Here is a 17,823-nt window from a genome sequence, read left to right as displayed (position 1 = left end):
TGTTGAACAGTTAATACCTGGCACTAACTCTCTTATGTCTCTGTGTACAAATACTTCTAACATTCAATCAAACACCTGCTTTTAAGGGTATCTTCAAAGCAAAACTCCCTGGCTTGGCTTGCTGACCTTTGCTTTCCAAGATTTAAGCTCTCTTTTCTTTCTTTCACTGCCACTGATCATTATGGTGTGGTTGGCTGGTGGTCTTGCAGTCTCTCTCTTTCTTTTGCAGATGGTTGCAACAACAGTAGTTCAGATTCTGCCTGCTATTTAGCACAGCACTTTGAAGAGAGATCCCAGACTAGTGAGTGGTAGTGATGCACCGAAATGAAAATTCTTGGACGAAACCGAACATTCTGAACATACCGGGCCAAAACTGAAAATGATTAATTAATCCAAACAAATTCTAAATTTTGTTATATTAAATGTTTAATAATATATAATTATATATAATATTTAGAGCAGTCAAAATTATCACATTAACACGTTAAATTTTTCTTGATTGCGATTAACGCTTGGTTGGAAGGGTGTAACCTTTGAGATGTGGATGCCTGGACTCATTACACTGACGCACACACCACAAACACACACGAGTGATTCTATGTCAATGATAATGTGAAAGGGAAAGGAGCTCTTAACGATATTTGTTGTGCAAAACAACCCTAGATGGGACTTGTGACAGAAATCAAGTATTTTTCAGCCTAAGTATGGTGCATTTTAATTACCACAGAAGCACATCAAGTCTTAACTCTCACCAAAACGCAGAATGAGACAATTTTGTTTGCAAGCACTTTTCATGTGGAGTTCAAACAGGCACTTGATGCTGGCACTGACGGGAATCATGAATGCGACTTTACAATTGCTGTAACAAAGCGGATAGCCACAGTCTGCCAGCCGAATAAAATTGTGGAGGATTAGGGTTTAAGATGAATTGCAATGAATATGTAAGTTCTTTCAATTAGTCAACCTCCCAATTTGGGAAACGTTTAATGTTACTTAGTGCTATTTTAGTGCATTTCTATCTTTATACTGTTGAAGGCTTTGTTTGGACAATGTTAATGAAGCATTATGTTGGGGCCTGGGTAGCTCAGCGAGTATTGATGCTGACTACCACCCCTGGAGTCGTGAGTTCGAATCCAGGGCGTGCTGAGTGACTCCAGCCGGTTGCTGGGGAGTGTAGAGTAACATGGAGTAACCTCGCGATAAAGGGGTTCTCGCTCTCAATGGGGTGCGTGGCAAGTTGTGCGTGGATCGCGGAGAGTAGCATGAGCCTCCACATGCTGTGAGTCTCCATGGTGTCATGCACAGCAAGCCACGTGATAAGATGTGCGGATTGACTGTCTCAGAAGTGGTGGGCAACTGAGACTTGTCCTCCGCCACCTCTACTGAGGTGAGTAACTGCGCCACCACGAGGACCTAGTAAGAAATTAATATTACCTAGTCCAAAATTGGGGAGAAAAGGGGGATAAAAAAAATAAAATAAAGCATTATGTTGTTACATATTGTTTTGTTTTCTTTCCTAAGAAGGAAATAAATGCATTTTGACTGAAAGAGAAGTATATTTAGAGTAGAATTTCAGCACTTTCAAAATCTGTGATTAATCACAATTAACTGTGAAAAATTATGCGATTAATAGCGATTAAAATTTGTAATCGACTGACAGCACTAATAATATTATTATAAAATACAATATATCTGTATATAATAGTTAAGTAGTATAGAATAGTATAAATATACGATTTTTATAGATATGATCACGCTTAAAATATTTATTTATTAATATTTATTATTTTTTATATTTATTAATTATTAACTCTATATATGTCAAAACTGACTTTTGGCTAATATAAAACACATCTTTACCTGTTCTAGAAAGTGCCACAACAAAGGACAAATGCATATTTAACATTTCTAATAGTTTTCCTTGGATCTGTCCATCATCCATTTTATCATTATTGCCGTGATTGAGGAGAAATGGACTGGGCTTGTCTGTGACAGTGTCACACACAGATCCAGTTATAGATGAAAACCCCAAATTTGCTTGTTTGCACAAGACTTGATGCAGAGTGGGTTGGTTTGGACTCCTTTGTGTGTATGACACCTTTGATTAGGTGGAGATATTTGACCGTTGCATTTAGTGGTGGGTCATCTTGAACAGCCTCTGCACAAGCATGGGAAAACACTTTATTTTTGAGCTAATAACTTAGAGAGTGATCGCTTCATCATTTTTGGGGATGTGGACTTTAATGTGCAACTAGAAAATGCAAATACTAACCGAATTTGCAATTGCATTTGAATTTGACCAATTTTTTAATTGTTTTGTGCTGTTGCATTTGTTCGGGTGGATTTCTCCATGATACAGATGTGTGTTTCAACTGCAAGCATGACCAGGTTACAGTGAATGTACTGTATCATCATCAATAATCAAATGCCGTTTACATGAAATGAAATTACATAAACATTGCTTTTTCTCCATGTCAGTGTTTCTGTTTCCGTGTTTTAAAGTAATGGTCGGTTTCTCTTCAAATTTTCAGCCAATAATTTCAGGCTTTTTTTCTCTTTTGGCCTAAAATTGAAAAAAAATGTATGCCGTTTTCGGCTAAAATTTCGGTGCATCCCTTGGGAGCAGCACGTGGATAGCCCACAAAGTCATTCCCACCTCCAGTGCTCCCTTATTCACCCCACAAACAACCCTACCTCCACTCAAGACTAGGGTATACTTCATTTCTTCACTTGCTGTATTGTCTTGCTTATAGTCGAGCGCGGTAGCATTTCAAAGTGTACTCTTTTGACTGCCACCACATATGGATGCGTTCACCACATTCGCACCACGACTGGTTTGTGAAACTCTTTAGTACAGTCGACAACAGGCAAATGCACAGACAAGGGCTGTCCACATGTCTAGAAAAACTAGGCTGCACAGGGACAGTCCGCACGTACTGTGCTGATGACAAAATTTGCATGACGCACTGTGCGCAAGACGTTACGGCATGTGAAAAAAGAAATATACTTTGGCCTTCAGGCATCAGCACCAATGCTCATGTAAACAGAGTACATACTTGTTGTGTCAGATTCAGACGTCAGGGTCACAGACTGTCTAACACATATGGCAAAGTCTTAATTAGATTAAAAATCTGATTGGCGGACTTTATGCAACTTACAAATCAGGGTGCACATGTTTCAGCCACCCCGAGAAACAAAATCTTGTTTACAAGGTACAGGGCTGTAACAATGAGTGCTTTCGAGGAAGTAGTTGCTGGAGTTGTCACGTGAAGGTAAAAAGGATACTGCTGAGCACAACTTTATATTCTTCTTTGTTTTTAGAGTTATGTCCGTTAAATACTTGGTTTTTATTACTCGTGGACAGATTAAAATTCTGACCCAAAGTTTGTACACATTTTTCACTAAATTCATTCATGAAACAAGAGCAAAACCAAAGAATCTGGAAATAGTTAGTAAAACTTTGAACATTGGATTGCGACATTGAAATTTGACAGTTTACATAACATTGGTTTTGACCGATTTGCCCTGAAATTCGTCCTGCTTGATGCTTTGATCGGGTACTGTCAGGGTTTGTTTTGTGTTAATGACTTGCTGACTGCACATTATCCTGCTTATTAAACAGCTGTTTTACAAATAAGTAAATATATGGATGTGGTATTTTAATGTGCAGTTACTGTATTGCATGAGAAGAAAAAGAGCATAGAGTTCATAAAACCAGCACAATGTATGAGGTTGATTACCAGGGACAACCAAGGTCAAATATAGTAATCCTTATACAGAAATATAATTTGACTGCAGATTTAAAATGCCACATAAGAATTAGAATCAACTTTCCAGAGAGACGTGTAATGATCATTTAAAGGGATAGTTCACCCAAAAATGAAAATTTTCTCATCATTTAGTCGCCCTCATGCTATCCCAGATGTGTATGACTTTCTGTCTTCTGCAGAACACAAATAAAGATTTTTAAAAGAATATTTCAGTTCTGTAGGTTTTCACAATGCAAGTGAATGGGTACCAAAAATTTTGAAGCTCCAAAATGCATATAAAGGCAGCATTAAAGTAATCCATACGACTTAAGAGGTTAAAGCTATGTCTTCATATATGATAGGTGTGGGTGAGAAACAGATATTTATTTCAGATATTTATTTCAATATTTACAATATTTCAGTCCTTTTTTACTATAAATTCTTCTCCCTGTCCAGTAGGTGGTGATATGCATGAAGAATGCGAATCACCAAAAAAAAAGAAGAAAATGAAAGTGGACATTGATAGTAAAAAAGGGCTTAAAGTTTCTCACCCACACCTATTATATCGCTTCAGAAGACATGGATTCAACCACTGGATTACTTTTATGTTGCATTTATATGCTTTTGGACCTTCAGAATGTTGGTACCCATTCACTTGCATTGTAGAGTATGGACCAACAGAGCTAAAATATTCTTCTAAATTATGTCTTTGTGTTCTGCAGAAGAAAGTCATACACATTTGGGATTGCATGAGGGTGAGTAAATGATGAGAGAATTTTCAGTTTTGGGTGAACTATCATTCAACATATCAGTCAGAAAGCCTCATCCAATCTAAATTGGTGTTTTTGGGCCAGAAAAAGTTGCGAAATGGACCAGACTTCAATATTTAGCTTGCAGGGTTACACCAGACAGTGATTCATACCACCACAGTTCAAGTAGACAGACAAAAACCCACTCACACCTTCAGTTTGACTTTTCTCTCGAGAACCCATCAGCCCTGCATGACAGAGCTGTTACTGTTTGTGATTGCAATACCCGCTGCTAATCACACAATCTGCCCATCTAATATCATTTTACAAATGAAATGAAATGTAATTACTCAACAATCAAGCCTTTATTTTACTCAACTTAAAACAGGTGTTTAATAATTTGAATCAGTAGGTAGCAGCAGAAGCTGATGAATAAAAACCCTCACAGTCTTCCGACAGGAACTCTTTAAATGGCTTTCAGGCATCACTGATACTCACATCCGATTACTTCATGTTTATATTTTTGGTTCATTTTCCTTCAGCCCCCTATTCAATGTGTGCTGTCTCATTTCACGCTGACCCAATTACCGTCATCTGTTTGGGTTTTATCTTGTTTTGGCAAATATTACTTGTCTTTAAGACATTTAGATGATGATATGATGTGCTTCTGTTTTCTCTCATCTGATCCAATGTGCTGGCCCATGTGACTTTTCTGCTCTAAATTCAAGACCAAAGAGGTTGGTGTTATGAATTCTTCAGCAGTCCAACCTCCCGTCACCTCCGAACTGATTTTTGTAGAAATGTGTTTGCTTTTACCCTGAGTATTGCAAAGTAAACAAACATAAAATGTAAGACTTTGTTTGACTGTTGTGCATTCATTGTAATAAACTGTAATTTTTAAATCCTAGTTATTTGTATCACATGGGTGTTATACTGTCCCACAGCTAAGACGGTCACCATAGCTTGTCAATAGTTTGTCATATGTATTGAGGTTTGTGTCAGATTTTCTATTCTGTAAATTATATGTGTCAAAAAACTTTATTTATATTTTTCATGTAATATTGAGTTTTTTTAAAATTATTTACTACCAGAAATGTGTTAGAATGTTAATAAAACTCCATGAAAGCTATGAATTAAAGACAGTGGTTTATCTTGGACCACAATGGCATATGGACACATTGTATGAAAAATGTCTGAACCTCCTGGTAGCAGTAAGTTTATCATGCAAAAACATCATTGAGTGAGATGGTCAGTCTGGCAGAAAAAGAGCTGGTTTGTAGTGTCCTGGTGGACAGTGTAAGCCAGTAAGCTCTCCAGAAGATCACAGAAAGCTTAAAGATGTTTTACATGCTAAAATATGTTCCTCCTTCCTTCAGCTAACAAGGAAACTGTAGGGTACATTTTAAAATGGAGTTCTCTTGCTAACCTTTGCACCATGCACAAGTGTGTATGTGTATTTGTGTTTATTTTGATGTCTGTTTTCAAAATGTGTCCTGCTCAGGGAGGAAGAAGGTGTCCCCAGATAAGATGGTGGAGATGCAGGTGAAGATCGAGGAGGAACGGAAGGCCCTGGAGGCCAAACTGGACATGGAAGAGGAAGAGAGGAACAAAGCACGTGCAGAACTTGAGAAGAGGGAGAAGGACCTTCTTAAAGCCCAGTGAGATACCATATAACATGAAAGAATGAAAGACACAATAAATCTGAAGCACGAATAATGGTAGCATTTAGTATAAATATTATCTCTATCTCAGACAGGAACACCAATTATTACTAGAGAAGCTGTCCGCTCTGGAGAAGAGGGTCATTGTTGGTGGTGTTGATTTACTGGCAAAGGCTGAGGAGCAAGAGAAACTTCTGGATGAATCGAACAATGAGCTGGAAGAGCGGAGGAAGAGGGGCGAGCAGCTCCGTAAGGAACTGGAAGAAAAGGAGGTAGAGACAGGACAAAACTCCTCATGGCACTCTAAAGAGGCATACATAAACACACAAAGGGTGCAATAAAACAATCATTATCCATCACTCTGACGGACTAAGATGTAACATTTCCAACATGGTCTGTTTTTATCTGTCATGTCTGTTTTAATTTTTTTTTTTCTTCTTTTCTATTTGTCAAAATGATGGACAGCATTTGGAATTATATGTCAATGTTTTGAAACATTTGGTGAATGACAACCTCTGGTAATACACTAACAACTGCTCCATGAATATTTTAACTCTCATCTGAGGGGGTGATTATTAAGCTTGATTGAACCTCTTGTATCATTAGATCCCCCTTTGTATTATTACCCAAGAATTCATATGTTTTTAAATGTTTCCAAAACAGCAAGAGCGGTTGGACATTGAGGAGAAATACACCAGTTTACAGGAAGAGGCTCAAGGCAAGACCAAGAAACTGAAGAAAGTGTGGACCATGTTGATGGCAGCAAAATCTGAGGTGCGATGAAGTGAAGTGTATACTCTTAGTGATTCACCTGAACCACATGAGATCACGTTTCAAGGTCACAACAAAAGCACATGAGTGTATTTATTCAGATGTCTCTCTTATGTTTCAGATGGCTGATCTGCAGCAAGAGCATCACAGGGAGATTGAAGGTCTCCTGGAAAACATCCGGCAGCTGAGCAGAGAGCTCCGTCTGCAGATGCTCATCATTGATAATTTTATTCCTCAGGAATATCAGGTCTGTATAGCTGTGTTCACACAGGCAAATCCATTTAGGTTTTTGTAGTCTGAACGGGACAAAAACACATAAAATCCAATTTTTAAAAGCCTGATCCAAACCACGTTTGTAGGTGGTCAGATCGGATTTCATGTGTTGTGCACAACGGGGTTGTTTCTTCAGGTGTTGCGATGAGAAGACACATACTGTGTTCCAAATGACATAAATGGTGCCTTCACAGGGCACTTTGAAGGGAATACAGTAATGATGGCCACGCTGTAGGATTGTTACAAATAAAAAATTACTTAAAAAAAGTGAGTTCTGAATTACCGTTTTATTACATCATTCGGCCCTCTGACAGTGGAAGTCTATGAGGGGAATAGGGCATTTCTGAATGAAACGCACCCATATGTCATATATATGCACAGGGCAGCCAAAGCAGTGCAAACATATTTTAAAATAATACAGATAATGGCTTAACCCACCCAAAGAGATGCACTAAGGTGCGATAATACACATCGGCTGGGAGCCACCACAACGCAATACGGTACTGATTGTCTCATGCGAATACAAGACACTTTATCTTTTTGAGCGCTTCGATAATGGGATAGACAGGACAATTTGGGACGTTGTAATTTCGGCCAAAATACAGGACGTCCTGGCTAAAACGGGACAGTTGTAAACCCTAGCAGCAACAGACATTGCATATGCCACCTCTCCAGATTTTTAAGCCATTGTCTGTGACAAATGTGTTAATATTTGGATTAGGGCTGCCCCCGACCAAAGATTTTCCTAGTCGACTAGTAGGCATTAATTTAAGCCATTAGTCGACTAGTCGCATGTTTATAATATTAATTTAATTACTTATATATATTTTGGGGGGGCATCAGAAAATGGTTTGAGTTCCAGGGCTGAGAAATAATGTTATAAGTAATATTGCTAACACTGTTCTACATGACGGAGAAATACTAAACCGTTATAATGAGACTTTAAAATAGAAGTTTTACAAGCTCACGCACGAAGCGAGCCGCAGCGACACCGGCAAAAGCTGTAATGATTCTGAATGTGTTGGAAAACCAGCAAGGAGACTGTCTGAACATTTTGTTAATTTATAGAGTGAAATGCACATTAGGGTTGTGCCGACAGACGATGATCTCAGGGATCGACAATGATCAGAGGGATCGCCAATAGCTGATGCCTTTGACCATGTCAAGACGATATTTGGCTCGTTTTATATATATATATATATATATATATATATATATATATATATATATATATATATATATATAATTCTTTTATCACTTCATTATTTTATTAGCTTTTTCGTTTTGTTTGAAGTGCAATTTGAATTTAGAAATGTATTTGATTTAAGTTTTTCATTTTTTAAATAATTCAATTTAATTTTCAATGCAAAATCACTAAAGCAAGAATATTCACTGATCTCTCAGCCCAGGGGTTGCCGATATAATTGGATATTGCAATATATATATATATATATATATATATATATCGTGAAGGAGGGAACAAAACAAATTTATTCACACACATGATGTATTTTCCTGGACAACGAAATACCCGACCGGTAGAGAATGCACAGATGAAGTAAGTTCTTTGCCAGAGAGATTTTGACAACTGTTGTAAAACGATCTTTCAAAAAGTTGAACGACACACATTTTAATTGTACTTATTTTTTTCCAGTTTCATTTGAATTTTTAGTTCAAAGTTTGAAATCAAGGTGTCTTTATTGTGTAGGCTTAACCCTAACCCTGCTTAATGAAAATTACCGCATAGTACCACCAAGCATCCAGCCAGCGCTAATACCGGTGTTCCTCATTTTTATGTGGAGTTTTTTCTGCGACAGCCCTAATTTGGATACTGCTCATAAAAAACATAAATTTGTCATAACATCCATTGCTGCTCAACACTCACACATGGTAAACATATGCCAGTTTGCATCCATTGTTACTATGGCAACTAATGTGAACGTGTTAGCAAAAGCAACTGCAGTCTGAACAGAAAAAAAATCAGATCTGTCCACATATAACCTGCAGTTTGAACAGTCAGTCTAAAAAGTCAGTGTGAACAAAGCCAAAGTGTGCCTGTGCACATGGACAAACATATTTTGTGCAGGATACTCTGATCATTTAGTTTCTGCTGCTGCAACACTGCAATCGCACTGCAAATAGTTTTTTATTTAGAGTTTATTACTTGTTTCAAATTCTTCCATACAAGGCAGCATTACTTCAAACATCTACTACGCTAAAACAGCACGCCAGGCTTTAGGCTACAGTATGTGCATAAATAAGCATGCAGATCATTTTTTTTCTTTGTCTTTTTCCCGCTTATCAAACTTTGGTTAATCTGATATTTTTGCTGATAAAATGTAGTGTGAACTGCTGCACTCACAAAGTAAAAATGACTGGCAATTAAAAAATGACTGGCAATTTCATTTTCTTAAAAAATGAATTCCTCGAAACAGGAGCTATATTAATTAGCTACATGTATTTATCATCAGGGTTCCCACGGTCAGGAACTTTTAAAATTGTGTTTTTTAGGTCTGTGAAAGTCATGGAAAGTAAATAAAGAAATTTCTATAAAGAATCAAATGTTCTAGTTCCTAGCTCTGCTCTAGAATATTTTGTTGCCTAAATATTGCTCTTGGTTAGAGCTTGTCGAGGAGAATTTGCTCGTGAGCCTTAGTGAAGTTTGTTTGTAAGCATATCCTTCTTTTGAGTAGGTTATTAATTTATTTAATTCTGTTGAAATAGATAGCAAATTGGTCTGAACGATTTATTTGAGACCCAGTCTGAATCAAAAGGATTTTTAATGCTTTCCAGAAATCACAAACGACTGTCATAAAGTCATAAAACAATTATTGGTCAAAAAGGGTGGGAACCCTGTATTGCCTAAAAAAGACAAATGTGTATTTTGAGTCTGTAAAAAGTAAACATACAAATGAACATACTGATCATTGGCTTAGATCCTCAAAGTTTAATAAAAGATAAATAATATTAATTAAAAAAAACAAAACAAAAACATCTGCAGTGGCTTACCTTTGCAACATGTGCCTTAGTTGTGCCTTAGTTGTGTCTTAGCATCTTATTGGTGCACTATTGTGCATGTTCATTTAATTTAGTTAATGTTAATTAAGGAACAGCACTTGTACTTTTATGCTTTATCAGCATCTGTCTCCTTTTGTCTTCCTCAGGAGATGATTGAGAACTATGTGCACTGGAATGAGGACATTGGAGAGTGGCAGCTGGTGAGATTCTTTCACACATTACTTGCTTCAAATCTCCCAAATCTGACTTTGTGTTTGGATGCAATTAAAAACTACTGTACAATACAACTTTTTTAATTTGATTACTATTTCCAGAAATGTGTGGCCTACACTGGCAACAACATGAGAAAACAAACACCCGTGTCGGACAAGAAGGAAAAAGATGTAAGTGTCAGACAGTTTGCATCATTTTTTCATATCCACGCACAGCATATTCTGCTTTTTCAATTTGTTTAATACTCCATGTACTTTCCCTCTTTATTACACAGCCGTTTGAAGTGGACCTTTCCCATGTTTACCTGGCCTACACTGAGGAGAGCATGAGACAGTCATTAATGAAACTAGAAAGGCCTCGGACATCAAAGAGTGGGAAGTCCAGGCCTAAAACTGGTCGTAGGTGAGGTTATGCTTTAATGAAGTCTGGGACTTTTTGGTTTGCACCTTTGCAGATACTGGTTTACTGGATTTGAATCTATACAATGATTAAAGGGATAATTCACCCAAAAATGAAAATTCTCTCATCATTTACTCACTCTCATGCCATACCAGACGTGTATGACTTTCTTTCTTCAGCAGAACACAAATGAAGATTTTTAGAAAAATATCTCATCTCTGTAGGTCCATACAATGTAAGTGAATGGTGATCAGACCTTTTGTAGGAAACATAAAAGTTATACTTTTCAGAAGTGATATAATAGGTGTGGGTGAGAAACAGATCAAAATGTAAGTACTTTTTTTTTTCTTTTTTTTTTTAACTCTAAATCACATCTGAAAGTGAAAGTTAAAGTGGAGATTTAGAGTAAAAAAGGACTTAAATATTGTTTTGTTTCTCACCCACTCCTATCATATTGCTTCTGAAGATTTGGATTTAAACACTGGAGTCATATGGATTACTCCTTTGTTTCCTTTTATGTGACTTTTTTTGAGCTACTAAGGTCTGAACACCATTCACTTGAATTGTATGGACCTACAGAGCTGAGACATTTTTCTAAAAATATATACTGTGTGTGTATATATATATATATATAATATATACACTGTATAATATTGGTTTGATTGTGACAAAGCTGTACGATTTTACATTTTGTTTAAGGGTACTGTCTGTAATTGATAGTACATTGCAAACCATGTATATTTGTGTTTGTAACATAACAGTAACATACAGTACAAGTGAAGTGTTTAAGACTACTACTCAGTCACTTTTGGTACTATTTTCCGCATTTTTTCCATTGTTTTTCAGGAAACGTTCCTCCAAACCAGAGGCTGTAATTGAATCTCTACTGCAGTGAGCCTCTCGTCTAATGACATCCACCATATTTTGCGCATTTGCAAGGCCAGTCCAGTATATGTATTAGGAAATAATGATTCTTGTGACTTAAGAGCACTTTTATGTAAGTGGAGTTGAAAAATAAATCATATGGATATATGCAGGAATTTCAAAAGCTGCTCCAAAGGTGAGGATAGTTCGCACTAAAATGTCTCGTATGATAGAACTATAAAAGACACATTTCACCGTCGGACTTTAAACAAACACTGGTATTGTGAATTCTAGACCCAAAATAATAACTTGGCGTCAGGGAATATGCTATTGAGAACTGAATCAACCTCTGTATTATACAATTGGCAGTGTGCAATTACTTTAGCTTAATGTACACAAGCTATGCTACTTGTGTTTTGTTTTGTTTTTATATAGTAAGAATATGCATGCCATATTTCCCTGGCTTTAGTGCCATGTGAACATTTGCTCAGTTTATTCTAACTGTAATGTATTTCAAGTGTGCACTGTAGTAAAACCATTAGTCTTATGTAAAAATATTTACATTTTACTGTGTTTTATCCTGTACTCTCCTTAAATTATTAAATTATTTTACAAGGTAAAATGTAGTGCTGCATTTTATGGTGCAATAATTCCAAAAACAAAATCAGTTTAGTATGTTTTATTGATAAATACTAAATACATACTAGACAGTACAATTATTGTAGAAAATCTCATTGTCCTGATTAACAGCAAGTCGAATTATTTCTCATGTTTTTTTGGGGGGTTCCATGTGAGTTACGTGTTTGGAGTATTTGCTTTGGCAACAATTTATGATGAAATGCAGGAGCTCCCGCATTGTGATTTCCACTGAAGCTGTGATGTTGCAGTTATGCAGGTGCTGTAGGGAAAAATACATTTAGCCATGTTAGCTTACATTGAACTTTTAAACCCTAACCTCTTTTCTTTAACAATATATGATGTAAACCTAACTGTAGTGTGTAGACATGCTGTATATACTAATGTAAACTTGCATTATTGGTTATTATAAGATGGATAGTTCCATTCCTGAATGCTGATTGGTCAATAGTCATGCTTTATTCGCAATTAAGCACAGCTATGACCTCTTCACCGAGCTATTATTTGTATCATCATTTATTATTGTTTTTGGTGCATAGCAACGTTGTGTTGCTGTTTACCATCAGGGACTATATCTTCTAAGGGAAGGATAGCATTTAATGATTTTAATTCAAAATAACACTTTAAACATTTGTGTCCTTAATATTTGTATTATGTTGTAACCATATTTTTTAAAAAGGCACTTGAGAGAACTGTGCCATGTTGTCAGTATATTCACGGCTGAAGGGCTTGCAGGCAATCCACTTTACGTCATGCCAGACATTGCCCTTATACAGTACATACAAATACAGCACTGCATCTCATATCTTAATGCTTGAAAGAACAGTAATAGTACTGATGAAAATGAAAGCTTTTAACAAGAAATGCAATAATGTCGAATAGTGTCATTTTTTCAGCTGACAAAACATTAAAAATACATCTTCCAGTATTTTCTAGTATATATAAAATATTTCAGTAGACAAAAAAAAGATCCATAAATTGTACGTCTATCCCTCACAGCCGCATTTTCCTTCACGTCTAAGTATATATGGCGTCCACCCTGACTAAGGTCCGAAAAGTGGGAGAATCATGCCTGGATTATCAGCACACACAATTGCGATTCTAATGATAGTTAAAATGAGACTTACAATAACATGTTGCTTATCTTTATATCTCATGTGATAATTTTAGACTTTGCCAGTAAATTAACTTTAGTGAACACTTACCTTTGTATAGACTGCATAGGAAAATAGATTTCTGTGTAGCATGCTGCTTTTCAGATCTGAGTTTTTCAGAACCTTTTCTGTTTGGCAAAGGGTGTTGTCCTATGTAGCCATATAAGAAAGAATTGTATTACTTTACTGTATTAAATTGTATTACAGTTGGATAGAACATTTAAAAGGAATTTTTAACATCATGAAAATTAGTTCCAATTCAGTTTGATGAATTTTTTTTTTTAAACTTACTGAGCAGCCCATTGTCCCAAATACATCTTTTACATGTTGGTTGAGAAGAATCTATGAAAATAAGTTAAAATGTTGTTAGTGTAAGCTCCAGGCTTTAACTTAAAACAGTGGTAAATAGTCGTCACAACTCTTTAAATTATTTAAATTAATAATTCATTTTTAAATTACAATGTAAAGTATTCTTACCTTGTATGAACTATTATGTAGTATTTTGTGTGCATCGTCTATGCTTTCCTTCAAGAGATTCCTCTCTGTGTTAAGTCTTTTTGATTTAATGCTGATTACAAAAGTTAGGACTAATAACAAGAAAGTTCTCATGGCTTTAGTCCTATTGATTCCTATTGAGGTATCCAAATGAGATGCAGGTCAACCTACTTATAGTCCTGTGAGAGGATGTCTTCTGGGGACTTTAAAGATCGGTCGATTACTTGTCCCAAAAAAAAAAAAAAACTCAGAGAATTGTAAAAGTGTGAAGAAAGAAGAAAATCCCCTTAAGATGGATAGGAAGATAATATTAGTTAATGGGTGGTTGACAAAAAGTTTGACATTGTGTTTGAAGACAAAGGAGAATACTGAAATCATGTATTACATGTTTAATATGAATATAAGTTACAGTTGTGCTCAAAAGTTTGCATACCCTGGCAGAAATTGTGAAATTTTGGCACTGATTTTGAAAATATGACTGATCATGCAAAAAAACTTTTATTTTTCTTTTATTTACGGATAGTGATCATATGAAGCCATTTATTATCACATAGTTGTTTGGCTCCTTTTTAAATCATAAAGATAACAGAAATCACCCAAATGGCCCTGATCAAAAGTTTACATACCCTTGAATGTTTGGCCTTGTTACGGACACACAAGGTGACACACACAGGTTTGAATGGAAATTAAAGGCTCATTTCCCACACCTGTGGCTTTTTAAATTGCAATTAGTGTCTGTGCATAAATAGTCAATGAGTTTGTTAGCTCTCACGTGGATGCACTGAGCAGGCTAGATACTGAGCCATGGGGAGCAGAAAAGAACTGTCAAAAGACCTGCGTAACAAGGTAATGAAACTTTATAAAGATGGAAAAGGATATAAAAAGATATCCAAAGCCTTGAAAATGCCAGTCAGCACTGTCCAATCACTTATTAAGAAGTGGAAAATTCGGGGATCTTTTGATACCAAGTCAAGGTCAGTTAGATCAGTTAGATTTCAGCCACAACTGCCAGAAGAATTGTTCGGGATACAAAGAAAAACCCACAGGTAACCTCAGGAGAAATACAGGCTGCTCTGGAAAAAGACGGTGTGGTTGTTTCAAGGAGCACAATACGATGATACTTGAACAAAAATGAGCTGCATGGTCGAGTTGCCAGAAAGAAGCCAGTGCCACAAAAAAACCCGGTTACAAAATGCCCGACAACACCTTGACACGCCTCACAGCTTCTGGCACACTGTAATTTGGAGTGACGAGACCAAAGTAGAGCTTTATGGTCACAACCATAAGCGCTATGTTTCGAGAGGGGTCAACAAGGCCTATAGTGAAAAGAATACCATCCCCACTGTGAAGAATGGTGGTGGCTCACTATTGTTTTGGGGGTGTGTGAGCTCTAAAGGCATGGGGAATCTTGTGAAAATTGATGGCAAGATGAATGCAGCATGTTATCAGAAAATACATGCAGACAATTTGCATTCTTCTGCACGAAAGCTGCGCATGGGACGCTCTTGGACTTTCCAGCACGACAATGACCCCTAAGCACAAGGCCAATTTGACCCTCCAGTGGTTACAGCAGAAAAAGGTGAAGGTTCTGGAGTGGCCATCACAGTCTCCTGACCTTAATATCATCGAGCCACTCTGGGGAGATCTCAAATGTGTGATTCATGCAAGACGACCAAAGACTTTGCATGACCTGGAGGCATTTTGCTAAGACGAATGAGCAGCTATACCACCTGCAAGAATTTGGGGCCTCATAGACAACTATTACAAAAGACTGCACGCTGTCATTGATGCTAAAGGGGGCAATACACAGTATTAAGAACTAAGGGTATGCAGACTTTTGAACAGGGGTCATTTCATTTTTTTTCTTTGTTGTCATGTTTTGTTTTATGATTGTGCCATTCTGTTATAACCTACAGTTGAATATGAATCCCATAAGAAATAAAAGAAATGTGTTTTGCCTGCTCACTCATGTTTTCTTTAAAAATGGTACATATATTACCAATTCTCCAAGGGTATGCAAACTTTTGAGCACAACTGTTGAATATAAGTTATATACCTGCTGACAGAAGAACCCTGGCTGCAGAGTGTTAGTCCTTAATGCACTAATTCAATCTCAGATTGTTTTTGCCATGCATCATCGCTCATCGTCTATTTAAGCTGTTTTTCACATCCCTTATAACTTTCTTTCATTTTGCTATAATTAAGTACTTCTGTAGGTGCTGTGACAGTGGTAAGTTAGGGTTTGCATTAGGAAGACAATACGAAACCACAACAGGTGACTGAACTCAACTGAACTATGCACCAAATGTTGTATCACACTGTACCAATAAAAAGCCCAGTGCAAAATGTGATTATGTACCCTTATCTAGGTCACATTTAGCTCTTCCAGAAAGTAAAATGAGTTTGAGTGTGTCATTTTCATTAGAGCATTTATTTATCAGATAAATATAATCAAAAGGACTCAATTACAGAAGTTAATGCATTATGAACTAACAATAGTATTTTCATACATTAACATTAACCAAGATTAACAAATACTGTTTTAAAATATTGTTCATTGTTAGTTCATGATACCTAATGGCAATGCAAACTAATGTTAACAAATGGAACCTTATTGTAAAGTGTTAACCTTACTACTACTAATATTAAAGGGGTCATGTCATGAGAAAAGTGTATTTTCCTTAGTAGAGTTTTTAATGTAGTATTCAAACTTTGTGAAACTCCCCAATTCAAAGAGGACATTTATTTGAAACTTTTTGAAGTTGCTTGTGGGTGCTGTAAGCGATGCTAGATGTTCATGACAACACTTATTGACCGATGGCATCACAAGAACGCATACAGTCCCAAGACCTTCACTAGCGATTAAGCACTTCACATTTTAAAAAAACAAAATCGGAATACACATCAAATTTTGAGTGGCCGTCAATGGAGAAAGATGCTTTTTCCAACCATATGGTGTAGTTTCCACATTTCCAAGCAGGGGCTTATGGGGTCATGCTAACCAGCCAAATCTTTACCCCTTGGGCAGCACCATCCTTTGGTTGCTCTTGTTTTGAGGATGGCTAATCATAACTTGGGTCATTTAAAGTTAAATCTCTTAAAGGTACAGTAGCCGTCTGTTTAATTTTTATAGCTCAGAGAGATGGTGGAAATGTAGTTTGTAAAACTAAATGACGACTGTTTTCATTGCCTTTTTTTTTTTACTTAAAGTTTTTTTGAACTTGTACTTCAGAGGGGAAAATAAAATAGAGATGATGCCTTTAAAGTTTTTAATTTTGAAAAAAATCTAGTAATCATCAAATTGATCTTTTATCTGCAGGGGGTGCTATCTGTCTACTATCAAGCTACATTATCAGTTTGGCTCAAACTTATAGTTGAAAGTTTAAAGCATAAACATGAAGTTTATTTTACAAATTACTCTTGGAATTTTGAATTAAGTTTATTATTTAAAGGAAAACTGAAACACAAGTGTAATGCTAGATTAAAAAAGTTTAGCAAATAACCTAACATCACTTAACTTCCCATTTTAAACTTTGAGAGATTTAATTCCCAGAATAAGTTTCCAGGCTACTTCAAAACTGGAGTTTCTGTAAATCCATTTTATGTTAATCCATGGTAACAAAAGGGGATTAAACATGCATTTACATTTATTTACTGTGAACGTATTTATTTTGCAGAAGCTTTTATCCACAGCAACTTAAAAGTGAGGAATAGCCAACCCAATCTCATGAAAATTAGTACATAATTTACCAGTTGGCTATTTCATATGGTCTCTCACGATTTTGTTAGCATAAACTCGAACGACTTCATCACGTGCAAATTCCCGGATGTGTAATGCGGA

At 36.4% G+C, this 17,823-nt stretch overlaps 1 protein-coding gene and 1 long non-coding RNA gene across 2 annotated transcripts in view; one reads left to right on the top strand and one right to left on the bottom strand.

The window, feature by feature from the left end:
• The window catches only part of LOC127418197 (kinesin-like protein KIF3A), a 28,141-nt gene extending 15,819 nt beyond the window's left edge, over positions 1 to 12,322 (top strand). The window contains exons 10-17 of the mRNA XM_051658646.1: positions 6,000 to 6,156; positions 6,251 to 6,431; positions 6,823 to 6,933; positions 7,052 to 7,177; positions 10,368 to 10,421; positions 10,536 to 10,604; positions 10,709 to 10,836; positions 11,680 to 12,322. Of these exons, the coding sequence (XP_051514606.1) occupies positions 6,000 to 6,156; positions 6,251 to 6,431; positions 6,823 to 6,933; positions 7,052 to 7,177; positions 10,368 to 10,421; positions 10,536 to 10,604; positions 10,709 to 10,836; positions 11,680 to 11,728 (875 nt within the window). The 3' untranslated portion in view covers positions 11,729 to 12,322. The remainder of the gene's footprint in view (positions 1 to 5,999; positions 6,157 to 6,250; positions 6,432 to 6,822; positions 6,934 to 7,051; positions 7,178 to 10,367; positions 10,422 to 10,535; positions 10,605 to 10,708; positions 10,837 to 11,679) is intronic.
• Positions 12,323 to 12,420: 98 nt separating this feature from the next.
• Positions 12,421 to 16,655, bottom strand: LOC127418198 (uncharacterized). Its single transcript, XR_007893383.1, has 4 exons — positions 13,965 to 16,655; positions 13,779 to 13,829; positions 13,539 to 13,637; positions 12,421 to 12,595 (listed from the first exon to the last, which is right to left on the bottom strand). It is a non-coding gene; the product is annotated as an uncharacterized LOC127418198 (long non-coding RNA).
• Positions 16,656 to 17,823: the final 1,168 nt, after the last annotated feature.

The sequence above is a fragment of the Myxocyprinus asiaticus genome, chromosome 27, assembly GCF_019703515.2.
Source record: "Myxocyprinus asiaticus isolate MX2 ecotype Aquarium Trade chromosome 27, UBuf_Myxa_2, whole genome shotgun sequence".
In the NCBI taxonomy this organism is placed as follows: Eukaryota; Metazoa; Chordata; class Actinopteri; order Cypriniformes; family Catostomidae; genus Myxocyprinus; species Myxocyprinus asiaticus.
The sequence above is the reverse complement of the archived record's forward strand: the minus strand, read 5'-3'. Positions and strand labels throughout refer to the sequence as shown.